Genomic DNA, 19,093 nt, shown 5'->3' with positions numbered 1-19,093 from the left:
AAAATAAATGAATCATACACTTTTGATGCTATAACATTGACATCAAGTCATATCTCAAAGGCATTTTCATATTTCAAAGGCTTTAATTTTGTCTATAAAGGAAATCTTAATATCTGAGATATTTGCTAGATAATATAGCAATATATACTGTAAAAAATGCTTTGAACTGGTCCTAAGTTCCAAAACAATTTTTGTGGATTCTAAATCTATTCAACTTTATCAGACAAAGTACCTAACTAGAAAAAAATGAAGTTAGCAGAACTTTCTCCTTAAAAATTGTATTAAAATAATGGGATACAGAGAGAGAAAAAATCATTACTAGAGAACTTCTCAAAGTTCACATGCAAAGTGAGATTTTAAGGAAAAATAATGTGGCATTCCTACTACATTTTCATCCAAACAACTTTTTGAAATAAAATCTAAATATCCAAATACATATACTGATTTCCCTCTTTCTCTTTTCTCCATAGTTTATTAACTCAATCCCTGGGTTAATAAAGAGTTCCATTCCTAACTGTGTCTTTAACTCAAATTTGTATGTAAGTTGGAATCATACATACAAATGGGCTGCCTGTATTAAAAATGGTGTATAGGATTGTCTTCCCTCAAGCTGACAACTATTGAAGTCGCCCAATGGTTTCAGAAACCATCGAAAACTACAGGCAGTATATTAAAAATCTGTTGCAATGGTAACTAAAAGCATTGCACAGTTTCAGCAGTTCATCAATCTAAAGAAAGAGAATGCTGTCCACCATTTTTAGTAAAAAGCACCCCATTTGTAAGTATGAGTTGTCTGTAAGATAGATGTTCTTAACCCAGGGACTGCCTATGTCTATCTAGCCACATATAAATATAAATGCATTCATTCATGTATTTTCATTCAGTGCTGTTTCAAAGTCTTGAAAATAAGAAATACTGAATTACTACTTTGGTCTTTAATCATACTGCTAATAAAACAAAGCTAATAAATAAATTGAAGTAAAATATAGAAGACCCAACCAACATCACAGAAATACACCTCTGGTTCATTCAAGTCTTTAATTTCTATCTTTATTATTTGCTATATGCATCCCAAACTATTCCAGATAGTCCTTAGGTTTCATAAAAGCCTTAAATTGAATGCAAAATGCTGCAGAGGATAGCATTCAGTATTTTCTTCATTAAACAGAAATAGTTTATATGCAGCAAAGAGTGTAATATAATTAATTATAAGAAATAAGCAGTAAATAAGTAGCTTGTGAGACTTAAAGTTAAAATAATTTTATGAACTGCATATAACCCTATGGAATTCATTGTTATTAAATATATACTGGTCAATAGTCTATTTCATTTATTTCATTTTTTTCTTTGATTGAACTAACTGTATCTTCATATTTCATTCATGGTAGACAACAGATTTGCTCTGATATTTGCAATATAAATAATATCAGATAGTAAATCTCTCTAGTTCCATTACTTGACATGCTGAGTCTTACATTAAGAAACTGTTAACTATGGTTTTTAACTGAATACTGTTTTAAAAGTGTAAGTAAGCATAAACTCATTAATTACTAATCACTTGTATATTCAAAACCAAATAATGAAAAACGGAAAAGTAGATAAAGACATTTATATCAATACAATTAAAATAATTTATAAACATAGTTTAAATGACTAGTATAAAACACATCTCATTTTTAAAAATAGTTATTTGAAATTCTTTAATACAAATGGGCATTTCCAATAATGCCTTTATATTCCATAGAACAGGAGTCCCAAATTTTCTAGGGCCTGAACTAACTGACAGCTGGAAATTTTGTTAAGGATTATTTTCATAAAATATTTGTCTTAATTGTGTGCCATTGAAAAAAGCTAAAGCCGCCTTTTAAAAAAGATGTCCTTTGGGAATATATGGATTATGTTCAAGACTGATGTATTTGCTTCAAAGTAAATTTAAAAAACAATAACCTAAAATCAGAACCTTGGCTGGAAGCAAGGATCCTCCCAACTTGTAGAAACTATGTTGAATATTTCAGTTTCAACCATATGGAAATTAGCAGCTCTGAAATGTATGTTTGTCCTATCATTTGAAAAAAATAATTTTAGTAAAATTTAACTGAACTTTTTAGCTGCATAAAAATATGTGTGCACAAATATAATTTTTTGCAGATATCTTATTCCACTTGAAAAACTTATTGAGATATCATACATATTTTCATGATTATTACATCCCAACTGTTAATTCAAGAATGACCTATTCCATTGGGTAAGACTCCAATAGCAGTTAGGATCCAAAATATTTTTTAAAAAATATTCAGCATAAATCACAATGAGAATAATTATAATTTAAGATTAGATTTTGTTTAAATATATATGATTAAATCTAGATTTTTTTGCTCATAAAAGGTCTTTCCAACAATGAAATAAAATTTCACTTCCAAAAGTATTCTTTCCTTAAAGTGACTGTTGCGAATAGAAATGCTTTCTAGTCATCACACAGAGACTAAATGAAATATGGTCAGCCAGTCAGCCTACCTGCCTGCCTGCCTATTTGTCTGTCTGTGTTTGTTTCTGATGTTTTCTAACAAGAACTTAACACTATGATGCTGCTAATACAGCTGGGTAAAAAGTCATAAAAAGGTCATACATATTTTTTTAAAAAATACACCAAAAATGCAAACAGAAATTTTACATCTGTGAAACTTCAGTTTTAGGGCTACTATTATCTAACTATCACTGGGTTCTGGTTAAAGGGCTTTACAATGGAGAAAAAAATTCTAAGGACAAACTAGATGTGATATTTGCCAGTTAACATGCAGCTTTAAAAATGCAAATATCAGATATCAAAGGTTTATAATTACTAAAAGTGCAGCTAGCCAAAATGAAAAATTTTAAACTCTATTTCAGTTGCAATGTTTTTCAAAATTCTGATCCTCTGAAGCTGTTATTTGCATTGGGAAGAAATTACCTTTTTATATCCATGCAGAGCAAAGGATAAAAAAGAAACTATTGGTGCAGAAGCATTAAGAAGATTACTTCTAGTTGGTAGAAAAACAGCTGCCACAGGGGAAAAAAACTGTTAAATTTGTTAAAAGATAAAGAATAAAAAAAGGAAAACAATATTAAATTAGAAGAAATAGCCAAGCATTTTGTTGCTTATATGGTCAACCAAATACAAGAAACTCTCAGTGTCCTACATATACCAATGAAGTTACCAATAAAGTTCTCAAAACACCAAAATAAAACTATTTTGGCATTCATAAAAATAACAATGAATTAGAAAGCTTCTTCATTAAACTTTATGGTACCCACTTTAATGAAGAAGCTTTCTAATTTTTTGTCTATAAGCACAATTGAAAAAAAAATTAAATTTAGCCAGTATCAAGACTTTAATCTTCCAGGAGCTCCATCATTTCTGCACATTCAAAAACTTCAATTGTTCTGAGTTCTGAATTCGAGTTTTGACTTATATAAGATTTGTTGGGACAATGAGTAAACAGTCATTTTAAAAGCCACTTAACTGTAATAACATGGGGATAAGAACACAATAACTTCCCATCTGGTAGCCTGGACTAGGTAAGTATAAATGTATACTAAAGTTCAGTTAAAACATTCATTAAAGCCTTTTCTTTTTTATTATCATTTTCCAATATTCATTGACTTGTACGAATATTAACATAATGCGTTTTGATGATTTCAGCTTTTCTTTGTTTAATTTTATAATCTCTCTTGATCGAACAGCATCACTTCCATTCATAATTGATAGTAATTCTATATCTTGTTTTACTATAACTGATTCATCTTGGTATCTAACTAAAATGTTTAAGTTTTCAACTATTATGATTTATAATTGAAGCATTTCAGAATGGCTAAATGGACAACATCAAAAGGGGGAAACAAACTGATAATGTGCAAAGAGCAAGAAATAACAGGAAAAAAATAGGTAAATAGTCAAATCAGTAAGATTAAACAGAGATAGCCCGGCAACCAAACAATCATGTTAACAAATGCTTATTGTAACATTACATTATATAACATACATCTACTGAATATACTTTTTGTTTTATTTTGATAGCAATCAAATCCACAGAAATGATCATAGCAACTGTTAACAATGTTCTACAGTTATCCATGCATTTGCTCATCACAAAATATGATCACATTTTCTGCATGCATCAACCTGTTGATCATTTGGTACAACTGATTCACATACATAAACTTACTTCTGAACACAAACATTAATGGCAGGATCATGGTTACTGCTTAATTTATTCATGAAAGAAAATAACAATTACAATAAAATATCCCACTTTTTAATTAAAAAAAAATATTAACCCCAATACTGCATTACATTTCCTTGCTCAGACCAATATACAGTACTGGATTCCTACAATATACTTGTAAGATTCTCTACCCACCAACTGATTCAGATATTATTAAGCAAAGGACAAGGCAAACAACTGAAAAGCAGAAGGACTCAACCTCAATTTAACTGTCCTGTAAGGTACATACTAATTAGCTTCAAAGCTATGAAATCCTAGCTAGCATGTTAAGTCTGCTACATGACAGTATAATTTGCCTTCTTAAAGGATTATGCAAATTACAACTCATCATTCCATTACACGACTGAAAAAAGTGACAGCTAATTTATACATAACACACCTTTCAAATCCCTAAGATGTGAAGCACCTGTGCAATATATTTTGCCTAGGTTTTTCTGGCTTTAAGTACTTGTTTACTGCAATATACAGAAGCATACCTAAGAGATTTAATAAAGTCCTAGAGGTTTATTTATTTCCCTTTTAACTTCAAGAGCACAATTCCCAAGTATGAAAACAAAATACTGTATATCTGTTCCCAATTTCAAAGATATTTCATTCAAGAAGAAGTGTACGTTTCAATACATGTTCAACTTGCTATTCAGAACGGGACAGCACTAATGCACTCACACAGATTTCAACATACTTCTGGTAGGTAGATTCACAGTAGATTCCGTCATATCTGTAGATTTTCCTACATTCTGACTGGTTGGGTAGAGGATGCTGGACAGTTATTCTGTAGAGGCATCAAAAACAGATATACATGACTAGAGATTCTCTACAGTCAACTGTAATGCAGGACATTTAGTAGTTTTTGATGTACTTTTATTATATGTTAAGTCTATCTCATCTTGCTATATTAACTTCATTATAGATAAATAAATACAAATTAGATTCCATTGCTGGAATACAATTGAAAGTATCTAAAATAAATTACTTATTACAATATATATTCCTCTCCTCAAAATGGATAAAAAGGGGCATATATAAAATGTTCAATTTTTAGTGTGCATTTTTATATACATACATATTATATGTATGTGTAATGTGTGTGGGTATACACACAAAAACAAAGAAATCAGATTTACTTGGGGGCTCAAGATGTTCCAAACTGGTATATAATTTGAAAATCTATCTACTTAATAGTCTATTCCTGTTTCCTATGATGACAAAACTCTGGCTAGCAATCTAATTGTCACAGAAATTAAGCATGCTACACAATTTTATAGTCTATAATTAACAATTAAATTCAAGGTTGCTTTTGTTTTTAATGATGGTTCTTAAAAATTCATATGATTCATTTTAGTTTTTAACCTGTTTGACCAATTTCATATTGATGGTATTGTATCAGTATACAAAATTAGGAATAATAGTTAAAAGGAAATAAAAGTGATTCAATTTGAATCTTTTTTTCATCAGTTATTTTAAATATCCATTCAAGTATGGTCCCTATTTAGACCTTCCTTCTCAATATTAAAAATGTACTCAATATTAAAAAGGCAACTCAGCATAACTATTTCTTAATGTTTCTTTTTATATATTCTCCTTCCTGAACCTTTACAAAATTTCAATTTTTAGAACAAAATTAACATTAACATTCTTTGAATAAAATCAAAATGACAAAATCAAATTCACCCACATGTACTACATGCAATCACACTGGGATTTCAATTAAAATAGAATTTAAACAGAAACTGAACAGAAATGTTATTAAATTTGTTTGCTACCCTTCTCACAATGAGGGTACTCCCATTCCATGTAGACCAAATTTTTTGATCCTATCAACTATATTATAGTTTCTGGAATGTATGGTTTCCATCATGAACTTCTCAAAGTTTTTAAATAATAATGTCATTTGGTTAGAAAAACCCTCAGTGTCTGTAGCTATATCTCAAACTCACACACAAAGAACATCAGTAAAATTCAACAGCAATAGCTTTCATAAAGCAAACCACTAAGTTAATTGACATTAATAGATAAAATTCCTAATTCTTGCATAGCAATTACATTAAACAAGTGAATATCAGAATCTGCAGATTTGGTAGCATATATATTTCACTGACTATCATGCAAATCACCTGGTGAAAAGCAAGAGGGTTGCCAGTTAGAAGTAACAAAAAAAAATGTGGGTCTTTTCATAAAGCTCGTTGCAGTCTTCCAAACAGCTTATCCTGAATTAATTATGATAACTCATTTACCAAAAATAAAGTCTGGTTGTATTAATTCCATAGATCAAATTGCATTAGCTATTTTTTTTTCTAGAAGACCTATAGTCCTTTTCATTTATGCATTTAAATTAACTTCTTCTGTATATTTTTGTGTAGTGAAGAATAGAGTGAAGAACTACTATTTGAGTCTAATCGATCTAAACTGTCTAAGTGAAATCACTTTTTGATTCTCTTGGTAAGTATTTCCAAATAAAAGTCTCATTCTCAGATGACAATCTTTTTGGCAAATTACTTCCATTGTGGAAAAAAATTAGTATTTTTATTCACTACGTATTAGCAAGCAGCACAGATACAAGTTAGGATTTTTTTTTTTTCTGTAATTAACAACCTTCAGAAATTTAATGTTTATATCCTAGGGGAAGGGGAAAGGAAAGGAAAGGAAAGATGGTGGGTAGTGTTTTAAAAAACTTTTACTTTTACTAAGTTTAAAAATATCCTTTTGTATATTGTTGGTTTTGCACATCATTTTCTCCTCCACCTTGACATGTCACTTCAACTCTAGATGGATGTATCATGTAACTTGAGGAGGAACTTTGAGTGCATTTACATACATGTGAAACATGTAAGGCTATGACTAATTTTAACTGACAGGGCAGAATTTAAATAATTAGTTACAAGAAGTCAAACTAAAGGAAAAAAGGAGGGAAGAGATGGTTAGAGGCAGAGTAGTAAATTGTTCCATTTTTGCAGGTAATCTAAATGCAAACTAGAAGCAACTTATCATGAGAATGGATTTTCCACCATCTGGTCAAATAACAGGGGATTTGTCTAGTGGCAAGCAAAGAATGGAATGATGTGAGAAAGATTAGCGGGCAAGTCCTACAGTTGGCTAAAATGTATTTTGTGCAAACAAGAACAGATGACGCCTTAACAATTACACCTGTCAAAAACTCCAGAAAGCAATCCATCTCTGAACAGCCCAGTTGAAAACAGGCTAGTTCATAACAAAATGAATTTTTTTAAACAATTGCCAGCCATAACAGTTTGATGCATGACAAGCTTAGGAAGTCATATTCCACGTTCAACTGAAACCTTAACTAACTAAACTCTGGCTTTTTGTGATAAGTAAGATATTAAACTGGGGGGGGGGGTGTTAGAAGTAATGGAAATAACTGTATCATCTCAAAAGTAAAGAACGCTGGTGTTTCCTTTTACCATACTACTATGTATAAGCATTCTAACCCTCAAAATGGTTTCTTTGATTTAAGGGCAAACCTCAATCTGAGGGTGGAAGTATGTCCTCAGAGTTTGGAGAAGCTCAGAAAATGTACCTCCACTCTCATCCTACACCTGAGCTACAGATATTTGCTACTATCACAAATCTCAATCTTTGTATTATGAGCACTATATTTAGCAATAGCTTTTACCAGTCTGTTATTGCTCACAAGTAACCTATGAATAGAAATAGACTCTTGCGCAGGCCAAACAACATTAGAGTTTGTTGGGAGACAAGGTCTGTCAAGCATGGTCCTTTCAAGAAATTCCTAACTTACTTTGCTGGCAATTTTCTTCCTCAGAGAGTAGTCAGTCAACTACATTTAACTTATTCAAGGAAGCAGAAGAAGCAGGGCAAAGTGATCGTTGCATGCTGGAGGTCTTGGTTTTTAGAAAAAGCAAATTTTAAAGAATTCAGGACAGTGGTAAAAACTGCTTGGAAAGGAAGCTCATAAGAAATTGAACTTCCTGGAAAATGGGTAGACAGAAAGTGCTACTGCAAACAATTTCTGACTTTAAAAAGTTAAAGAAAGCATGCAGAGCATGGCTATCCAATCCCTTTAGCAGAAGAGGTCAATAGCAGGCTTTTCCTGTAAAGGGGGGGGGGAGTTTCTTTTTGTGTGGGAAGGTCTAGTTTACACTTGATTTACATTTAGTATGTGTGTGTGTATATTTCGACTGAAGGACACAGGGCAAGCTGCAAAGCGCCCACTCTAAATAACACAATAAAAATAAATATGAAATCTTAAAATGCAACAGACAGCAGCATTCTAATCCACCGTCCTACTAACTCTTCACAGAGATACAGAGAGGTGGTACTATAGTAATAATACTGTATCTGCAGCTCTTTTTTTCTTTATTTTAACAACTTCTTCCATCATATCAAATTTGGTCCATTCTGTTGTATTCAACATCTTCATTGGCAGAATTTTTCATCCTTCCTTCTGAATTCTGGCCTTCAACACCACCCATTATTCTCTGCCCATCTCTCAAATCACTGGTACTTGTCAACAGGCATTTTTCTCTCAAAAATGGATTGCTTTAAGAACCAGCCCAGAAACATCTTAACATAATTTATTTATTTTTAAGTGTACACTAAATTATGTGGCATATGTTTATTTATTTTTGGAAAGTTTATTGACTATTGGTTATTGACTATCATGAAAAATACAACAGGTTAAAGTGTTCAATGTTATTTGTTCATATTCATATTCAAATAAAGTATCTTTCCAAAAATCAGCATAAGATGTATCACTTACTATTGTAAAACAAGATGTCCTTTTAAGTTATTATGACAAAAAATTATGTTCTTTTTCCCCACTAAAGCTGAAGGACAAAAAATTACTATTTGTTTTGCCAAATGCTTAAACTTTGTTTTCATGATGGATATTCGTGTAAATTTTTAATATGTTAGCTACTAATTTTAAAAAGTAAAATTCAGGAACATACTCAATAAGCAGTAAAATAAAAAACACTTTATTAGGAAAAATATGTCATGATCCAAATTAGAAGTACCAAATTAATGATCAAGTGTTTACGAGCTACAGCAAATGTGTTATAATATTTGTTGTGAAACTTGTTTTTTTCAAAACTTTTTTCAGCATTAAAATAGCTGTACTGGAAGAATGTTTTGAAATCAGAAAAAAAAAAAAGTTCTTCATGAGACCTTTGAATGCTATTCTTATATGTATGCATCCAAGTGATAAAAAAAGGTTGTTTCTCATTTTCTTTTTAATCAATTAGTGTATGCTAATAAGGCACACTGAAATATTGTTTCTTTTCTAATGATTGCACTGTTGCATCTTTTACTCCTTATTCCTACAGCCTACATTTGAAACTTAAATTCTTTTAGAATATATGGAAGTGGGGTTTTTTCTATGTGCCTTCTGTGCATTAAAAATACTGAAAGATTTTATTTTTATTTATTTATTTATTTATTTATCACATTTCTATACCGCCCTTCTCCGAAGACTCAGGGCGGTTTACAGCCAAGATAAAATCGCACAGAAACAAACGTTAAGAACATTATTAAAAATCTAATTCAAAATTGGCCCAATAATTTTAAAAACTGATAAAATATAAAATAAACCCTAATAAAACCACCCATGTTAAAATTGCAATTAGGCCAACCCTGCACAATGGAACAAGAAAGTCTTAAGCTCGCGCTTAAAGGTCCGGAGGTCAGGGAGCAGCTCATCCCTCAGGGCAGGAGCCCCCACAGAGAAGACCCTCCCCCTGGGAGCTGCCAGTCAGCATTGTTTGGCTGACGGCACCCTGAGGAGGCCCTCCCTATGGGAGCGCACAGGTCGATGGGAGGCTATTGGTGGCAATAGGCGGTCCCGTAAGTAACCCGGTCCTGTGCCATGGAGCGCTTTAAAGGTGAGAACCAACACCTTGAATTGCACCCAGAAGACCACCAGTAACCAGTGCAGCTTGCGCAGGAGAGGTGTTATATGGGAGCTATGAGACGCTCCCTCTATCCCCCGCGCAGCCTCATTCTGGACCAGTTGGAGCCTCCTGGTGCTCTTCAAGGGGAGTCCCATGTAGAGAGCATTGCAGTAGTCCAGGCGGGAAGTGACGAGGGCATGAGTGACCGTGCATAAAGAATCCCGGTCCAGGAAGGGACGCAACTGGCGTATCAGGCGCACCTGATAAAAAGCTCCCCTGGTGACGGCCGTCAAATGCTCTTCCAGCAACAACCGTACACCCAGGAGAACCATCTCCCTGGGGCCCAACGACTCGCCCCCCACAGTCAGTGATGGAACTACTGACTGTGCTAGGATGCTGGCATCCACAGCCACTCAGTCTTGGATGGGTTGAGTCGAATCTGTTCTTCTCCATCCAGACCCGTATGGCCTCAAGGCACTGGGACATTACTTTGATAGCTTCGTTGGGGTGGTTCGGGGTGGAGATATACAGCTGAGTATCATCAGCATATAGGTGGCAACTCACCCCAAAACCACAGATGATCTCCCCCAGCGGCTTCATATAAATGTTGAACAGAAGCGGCAGAAGTTGAACAGAAAGTTCTTAGCATAAGCAACAGAGAACTGTAATCTTCGATCAGTATTCTTCAATACTTATTTTCCAGACTTTTGTAAGACTGACCCAATGGCAAAAGACTAAACTTTTGACCAGTGAAGCATTTTAGCGATGCAAGAGATATAACACATGATATTTTACAAATTCAGCAAGATAAGCTATTAAAAGCCGACCAATAGAATAGGTTTTCTTTTCTTTAATTTATAAAAATAGGTTTTTTTAAAAAATACTCGTATTTGTAGACAGCATGGGCCAATTATACTATGGGTCATTACAACCCTCATTGAAGATGCTGAGATACATTTGAGGGTGGCATCCCAGCAGTAGAAACCCCTGGCTCAAGATCCCAATAGTCATTTTTGTGTCATTCCATCTCCATGGTGCAAGCCTCTGTGGGTGCTGTGAGGCTTGACTTTTTTTTCTCTACCTGATTGAGCCTTCTTCCTCTTGGCATGTAGACAAAGTGAACTCCTGTCCACACTGACAATCCCCTCCCCTCCAAAGGTTCTTAGACTTTCATTCAAGCTAGTCTACACCCGCATCTGCTCCACTGAGATGTTTCATTGGCCCTGTGATTTCAGGTGTTGGGTATAGCCAACCTTCTCTAGGAGAGGCTTCAGTTTGCACCCTAAAATAATCCTTTTCCACCTTCCGGGACTTTTTAGGTTGGAGTTTTGTTTGTATTGGTGAATGTACTTCATCTTGCAATGCACATATGTGGAAGTATTATTTCAGATGGGAGATTATTTTATGAAGAATCTATTTCAGTGATAAAAATGGTAAGTCAGTATCCGGCTTCATTTCTGTTTCCTGTCAGCTTTGGAAGCCATATTAGGCTGGAAGCTTCCATGCTGCCACCTTCTCATGTGTGGGAAAGTAGGATTTAGTAGCGGAATTGTCTTTACACATAATAGCATTCTTCCTGTCGGTCAAGGTCAGGCTGATCTTGCATCTAGAGAAGGAGCGGTCGGAGTGTTGTCTCGAAATGGGATGGATGGTGATTGGAGCATGTGATCGACTGAGGAGTGAAGGGATTGTTTTGGGGGTTTGATTTACTGAGGGAAAATCCAGGCCTCTCAGATTCAGGTTTTCCCAGATGTGCCTGTTTACCTATTCTAGGTAAACACAGAACTTTGAAAAATGGTTGCTTCGGAGTTTTTACTTGGAGTTGGGTTTTTTTTTTTTTTTTTGGAACACTGACATTTCCTAAGCTATACAGTCCATTTACATTTCCTGTTTTAGTATTTCCAATAAACTATGGTTGGCATTTCATTCTCCAATCACAAGCAGAAAATTTTGCTTGCATGTTCTGTCAATTTCAAATTGATCTTGATCATAAAACTCATCAACATTCTCTTCTTCTGCTTTGGTGGTTGGAGCATGAACCTGAATGGTCATCACATTAGTTTGTCCACAAAGTCAAGTAGTGTTCTTGTCATAATCTTCTTAACTATAAAGGCTAGACGGTTCCTACTTTGCTTTCCATGTTTTGAATTATAAAAAATGTGATTTACTGACTCAAAGTGTCTGATCCCAATCCATCTTCTTTCCCTCATGCTTAAGATGTCAATTTTCATTCCATGTTCCTATTGTAATTCTGTCTTTGAGCGTCAGATTTTGTTTTCCTGTGTAGCAGCAGCAGCAACTTGACATCTTGAAAGCTTAATTTAGTCATGTCATAAACATCCAGATCCTCAGCTTTTCCTCAGCAGCATGTTGAGTGCCATCTAACCTGAAAGGCCCATCATCCGGCACTGTATCTTCAATCGTTTTATCTTCTATCCAAGTATTTTCTGGGCAGAAGCACAGGAGTGGTTTACCATTGCCTTCTCCTATGCCGTATGAATTGATGCCTTTGCATTGCCACTAAAGTGATAATGTGCCTCCAACATTATCCTATATCACTGGTGACCTATATGGGCACCTGTTGGGTGTGAAGAATCAGGACCACACATTAAGTTCCATTTAAAATGATTTATTGCTCATGCCTAAAAACTAGACAACTAATACTCAGCAGTAAATTGTCACTAAGTAAGAGTTAACAGAATTCGGGGTGGGTGGGTGGGAATCTAATGACTCCAAACTAATTCCTCTCTTGACTCTACCTTGCTGGCCAATTGGGATGACCTTCATGCCTTGGGTGAACTTGCTGGGAATATATACTCTTGGCATATATTCCCAATTTTCTTCACTTATCCTTCCCTGGAGCACACCCACCCACCTACTACAAAGCGTCAGTACATAGAGATTTGTGGGGGAATGTAAATGGTAAATCTGGTTAATTTGGATGAACAGTTACATTTGATTTCACTAACCTTCAAGAAACAAATATGCAGTTTTGTAATGTTTCTGCTCCATGATGATCATGGAAATTCAGATACTTTAAGGAATATCTATTAAACAAGACAGGTTCACAAAACCTACATATAAACGAAGGACATTTTTATTATTTATCCATGTACAAATAATATCTAAGCTGATCTATTATCATATGAAGAATGAGGATTACCTTTAAAGAAGTTAAGAAACTTCATCTTATAAAGAATATGCCCATATAAATGTTGGTGATACGAAGTTGTCAAATCACATTAAATGTATTCTGACTTTATTGATTATGTGAGATCAGAAATATAAGAGGCAAATGTTGGCTTCATGTTTAATGCCTCAACATTTTGAGATTATTTGAAGAACAGCTGTCATCTTTAACATGGAAGTATCAGCACTACAGATTCTTTTCATTTACCCATGTTCAAGGGTAATGAATTCAAAGGAAACAGACCTTTCCTGCAGAAGACCCATGTCTCTTAGATCAATTTTCATTAGTGGTTCAACAGCCACATCATTATAAACTTTCAGGAAGGCTCTGAAGAGCATTTTTTTTTATTTTTCCCCCCTGTAATTCTGCTTTGCTGAACTTTTGTTAGATTTCACATATAAAATATGATACATGTTAATACTCTATGAGATTTTTAAAAAAATGTGTTACATTTTTATGTCACCAAAGTCATTCACACATATAGTGGCTTACAGGCAAAAGTTATAACACAAAACTATAAAACATAAAACATCAAAGGCAAAAGAATAAGCAAACATCTGCAACTTTAACATTAAGCTAACACTTATTCATAAAGGGTCTCCGAACAACTTGATCTTCAATGTTTTTCTGAAGGTCATTACAATGGGAGTGAACCAAGATTGACAAAAAGGCTGTTCCATAATACCAAAGCCATAACTTAAAAGCATTGCCTCCTGAAGTTCAAAATCCAAAAAAGCTTCTCTAGTGAGGAATATAAAAGACAGGAAAGGCAGTTATTATTTATTATTCCCAGTAGTCTTTGGTCATTTTGCATTTTATTGTTATATTGTATAAGGTTTTACCTGATACATGACCTTCAGGAAACATGACTATGATGATGATAAATTCCACCCACCCACCTACCCACACAAAAACTATTAGAAACAAAATGTTGTAGCACTGGGTGACAAGACATTTTTTTAGAACATACTTTGCTTTGTGAGTACAAAAGCAAGGTTCCACAAAGAAAGAAAAACAAACAAACAAAAACAAACACAAATTCCTACACACTACACCTGTTTCCTTACCTTGTCAATTATATCTGCCAATTTTTAATAAGGCTGAAGCTAGAGATTTTCTCCCAACAAATGTGGTGGAACTTAAATGGGTCTTTGTCTGCAATGTGTATCTTTGTGCACAATCATATAAACATCATTGAAGACTAGCGAGAGTTCACACCAAAAATAAGTAAGACCAAAAGAAAAAAATTAAATATTAATTGAACACTAATTCAAAAAGGACTACAAAATAAGGCACCATTTTCCATCTGTGTATATACAAATAGCCTTTGAATTATGACTATAGTTGTGCCCAAAATTTTAGTCCTAAATCATTGTAGTCATAAGTCTAGACATCATCTGACTAGATCCAAATTTTTGCAGCAGTCATTAAGCAAATGCTGTATTTCTTAACTGAATGCTGCGGTAGTTAAACAAATTTCTCCAATGGATGATTTTTGCCAAAAACCAGAAGTAAACATGATGGGGAAAAAATGTAAATCGTTGTCACATGACAGTGGGATGCTGCAAATGGCCAAGGAGATCAGTCATTGGCCAAGCACCCAAAAATGTGCATGGGGTGTATCGCTATTGTAACTTTGAAAATAGGTCATAAGTAGCTTTTTGAAGTTGGCGTAACTTCAAATAGTCATTAAGCAACTATTTGTAGGTCAAGGACTATCTATACATATTACCAGTGTTCTTTAAAGACCTATTTTATTTATTTATTTATCGAGTACATATTAGATAATAAATATAGGTATAAGCATGAATTGAATACATAAAATGAATACAATTAAACGGAACATTAGGACAGGGATGGTATATTGGGCTATGTAATAACAATCATCTTGATGAAATTAAAATTACTGTTATATTTCGAATGAAGGAGGGTAGGGTAAAAAGGGGTTTAAAATATGGAGACAAGACTTGATTTAAATATTGATTTCAGAATGGGGGAATGGAACAGAATTTTTTGATAGATATGTGCAAATAATAATAATTTTAAGAGGGAGAAGGAAACGTATTGGATATAATACAATGGGGGGTGAAATTTGAAATATGTTTAATGATGTACCTGACTGATATCCTGTTCAAAAATGATGTTCTATTTTTTTTTAAAAAAAATTCAAAAAAAAAAAAAAGGACAGGGATGGTAGGCATGCTGGTGCTCTTATGCACGCCCCTTACAGACCTCTTAGGAATGGGGTGAGGTCAAGAATAGCCAGTCTAAATTTAAAATTTTGGGGGTTTTGGGATGAAACCACAGAGTCATGTAGTGCAGTAGGCATTGACCACTCTATTGCGAAAGTCATATTTTCTGCAATTGAGTTTGGTGTGGTTTATCTTAAGTTTGTATCTATTGTGTGCTCATGTATTGTTGTGGTTGAAGATGAAGCAGTCATTGAAAGGTAGGACATTGTAACAGATGATTTTTTGAGCTGTGCTTAGGTCATACTGAAAGTGGCATACTTCTAAATTTTCTAAGCCCAAAATTTCAAGTCTGGTGGTATAAGGTATTTTGTTGCGAGCGGATGAGTGGAAGGCTCTTCTTGTGAAATATTTCTGGACATGTTCAATTGTATTAATGTCCAATATGCAGTGCGGGTTCCAGACAGATAATCTGTATTCGAGAATTGGTCTAGCAAATGTTTTGGATTTTTTTGAAAAAAAAAATATTTTTAAACAACCACATGCAATGTATCTTTTTTGAACAAAATATCAGCTGGTGTATATAATCACATCCAATTCAATTTATCCCTCCCCTCTTATATATTTCTCAATATATTTTCCTCCCCCCCCTTTTTTTTAAATTCCCCTATTTGCATTTCTCTTAAAAAATGTCTAGTATAACCCTCCGTCCCGAATTTTAATCTCTAATCAAATTTCTTTTCTTCCCCCTACTTTTATCTTTTCTCATTTACGTTAAACCCCTTTATTTCCATTTACTAATTTCTTTCTTTTCAATCTCTAGCATCAGCATCAATCATCTCAAAACATTTCAATAGACATTTTTGAAATTATTATTCTTAATCTTATATAAAAGAGAAGTAAAAAAAGCTAGCATGTCCATTATTTCAAAAAATCACATATTTGTATATTTGTATATTGTATATCAGCATCAATCAACTCTTTACATTTCCATAAACATTTTAAAATTGTTATTCTTAATCTTATAAATCTTATAAAAAAGTAAAAAAAGTCTGTTTATCTTTTTCTCATCTCATTTACATTTCAATCTTAGTCTATCTCAATTCCACTTTTATTTTCCTTAAAATTCCATATTTTCTTTACTTATCCTATATTTCTATCAAATTCTCCTTTTTCCCTCGTCCCCCATTTTTTTGTTTTGTTTTGCTCCAATAATACCTATATAGTCCTTGACTTTGTATTTTAACTTCATAAATTCTTTGTTAGCTGTCAGTTCTGGAGCTGCTCTTATTTTTTCTGAATCCTATTTTCCATCCAATCTTGTAATTATTTCTTTTATTTCTTGCTTTAAAATCATATAAGTGTTTCTCTTCATTTCAGTTATTCTCTTTGTCATTTATAAAGTTATAGTTCTTGTTCTTATCAAAGTTAATAATTATTTCTTTGTTTCTTGCTTAAAAGTCATATACGTGTTTCTCTTCTTTTCATTTATTCTCTGTGTCATTTCTTAAAATTGTAGTTCTTATTCTTATCAAGGTCAAGCATGTTATTGACAAAGTCCTCCCTTCCAATTCTCACCAGTTTTTTCACTACGTGGAAAAGCTTTCAACAATAACCACAATCCTTATAATTTTCTCTTCCATCTTTAGGTGTCACTTTGAAATCCACAGTTCTAATCCATAATTTGCAAAAGTATCCATTTTGTTTCCTTTACTTAGAGCCACGCCTTATTTTATTTAAAATTTAATTTTTTCCAATTAAACCCATTTAAAATCCATATCAAAATTTACTTGATTCCAATCCATAGAGGAAGAATAAAATCAGAGACATACCACCAAGTTGCAGTTTTAAATCCTCGATTTTTCCCTTCTTTCTTTTTAAGTCTTAATTTTAAAAATTTCCAAATTGTCCAAATTTCCAGTTTTAATTAAGGGTTCCGTTTTTTCCCCCTTTTTGTCTGAGGGTTCTTTGTTTCAATTTTAAAAATCCAATTTCTGTCAGGTCTTTGGGTACCACTTCTGTTTCTTTTATTTTGTTGTGTTAACAGTCCATTGTCAATTTAGCCACTATTCCATAGCTTTAAAATTTTTTCGCAAATATCAAAATTTGAAGTGTTTTTTCGTGAGTTGGTGTTAACTCACTGTGCTTCAATATTTTGTCCAATTCACCGCTTCACTCCAGCACAGTCTTATGTGGCCATCCCGACTTTGGCAGTTTTTAATGTCTGCATCTCCTCATTGCAGGGTCGAAGGCAAAAGAGGCAGTGCTGCAGGGAATTTGCAACTTCCCTGTTCGCTCTGGCTAGTTCCTTCTTTCTTCGCTGTCCCTGCAGGACAGCTATGGTCCATTGCGGACCCCATAACGATGGGAATTTCGGCGCTCCCTCCCGGAGCTCCCAGGGTTTGTGACTGTCTCGTCGCTACGCCGGCCACACCTCCAAATGTTTTGTATGCTCTGGTTAGTAGTGTAATATTACCGGAGAAGAAGCTATGCAAGATTAGGGTTGCAACCCTTAATGCCTTTTTGGCAATGTTGTTACAGTGGGCTTTGGCACTTAAGATCATTTGATATGAGTACTCCTTGACAGAATAAGGGTCATCTACAAGGTTATGTCTACTCAGTTTGTATTTTGTATTCTGATTCCTTTTGCCAATGTGTAAGACAGAGCATAAACTACATACTGAGGGGAAAAAATACATAAATCTAAGAAGAATAAGCAGAAATTTCCACATGCTTACTCTTAAGTCCATTAAATTCAATGGCTCTCACTCACTGGAAAGTATGTACAGAATGCTTTACAATGGGAAGGTTTTGTTAGTTCTATGTATTCCATAGAAACTAGAGATCTTGAGTTGTTTTATTTTTTTCTTCTCCTTGTAAGAAGTAAGAGCTGCAAGTTCAAAGCTGAAAATTCAAAAAAACCCATTCATGTTTATTTTCTATTTAAGACTCATTAAATTCAGGACCTCTAATCCCATTCAATCTTCTAGATAGCCACCTTCTATGTGTAGGAATGAGAGTCTACCATGTGAAATCTATCGATGGAAATGAAGACTCATCCAGGCCAAATGTATCTAAAAAGGTTAAATCATGGCATCTGAACCAAAGTTCATTAAAACTGAGGTGTTTCATTACTTATCTAAGTAACTTCTTCAGTCAAGATGAAAATTCGTATAGGCAAAGAGCCAGAGTTGTTGAAAGGAACCAGCTCTTGCCAAATAGACTGCAGGGGTTTCCTCCCAAAATGAAGAAATTACTTGGATGAGTAATTTCAGGTCATGTCTCAGTTTTAATAAACTTTGGTCCAATTGCCATGATTTTTAGATACTTTTGATCTCGATGATTGAATCTTCATTTATATATTGCTTTTCATTTTGGGTTTGTGGAAACCCACTGCAGTCAGTATGGCAAGAGTTGGCTCTTTCTAACTACACTCTCTCTCTGCCTACCCAGAATTTCATTTTGACTGAAGAAGTTACTTGGATGAGTAATGAAATGTCTCAGTTTTGATAAATGTTGGTCCAATTGCCATGATTTAACCTTCTTAGATACTATTGATGGAAACTTTTTATTCACCAAGTGAGC

General features: G+C 33.9%; 1 protein-coding gene across 3 annotated transcripts in view; it reads right to left on the bottom strand.

Annotated features, from left to right (window-relative positions):
- The window catches only part of NPAS3 (neuronal PAS domain protein 3), an 805,304-nt gene that overhangs the window by 683,028 nt on the left and 103,183 nt on the right, over positions 1-19,093 (bottom strand). The window contains exon 2 of one of the 3 annotated variants that reach the window (XM_058162236.1): positions 4,945-5,034. The exons of the other annotated variants lie outside the window; for them this stretch is intronic. Coding sequence (XP_058018219.1) covers positions 4,945-5,034 — 90 coding nt within the window. The remainder of the gene's footprint in view (positions 1-4,944; positions 5,035-19,093) is intronic. 3 annotated transcript variants of the gene reach the window in all.

Source organism: Ahaetulla prasina, chromosome 1, assembly GCF_028640845.1.
Source record: "Ahaetulla prasina isolate Xishuangbanna chromosome 1, ASM2864084v1, whole genome shotgun sequence".
Taxonomy (NCBI): domain Eukaryota; kingdom Metazoa; phylum Chordata; class Lepidosauria; order Squamata; family Colubridae; genus Ahaetulla; species Ahaetulla prasina.
This window is presented reverse-complemented; position numbering and strand designations above follow the sequence as displayed.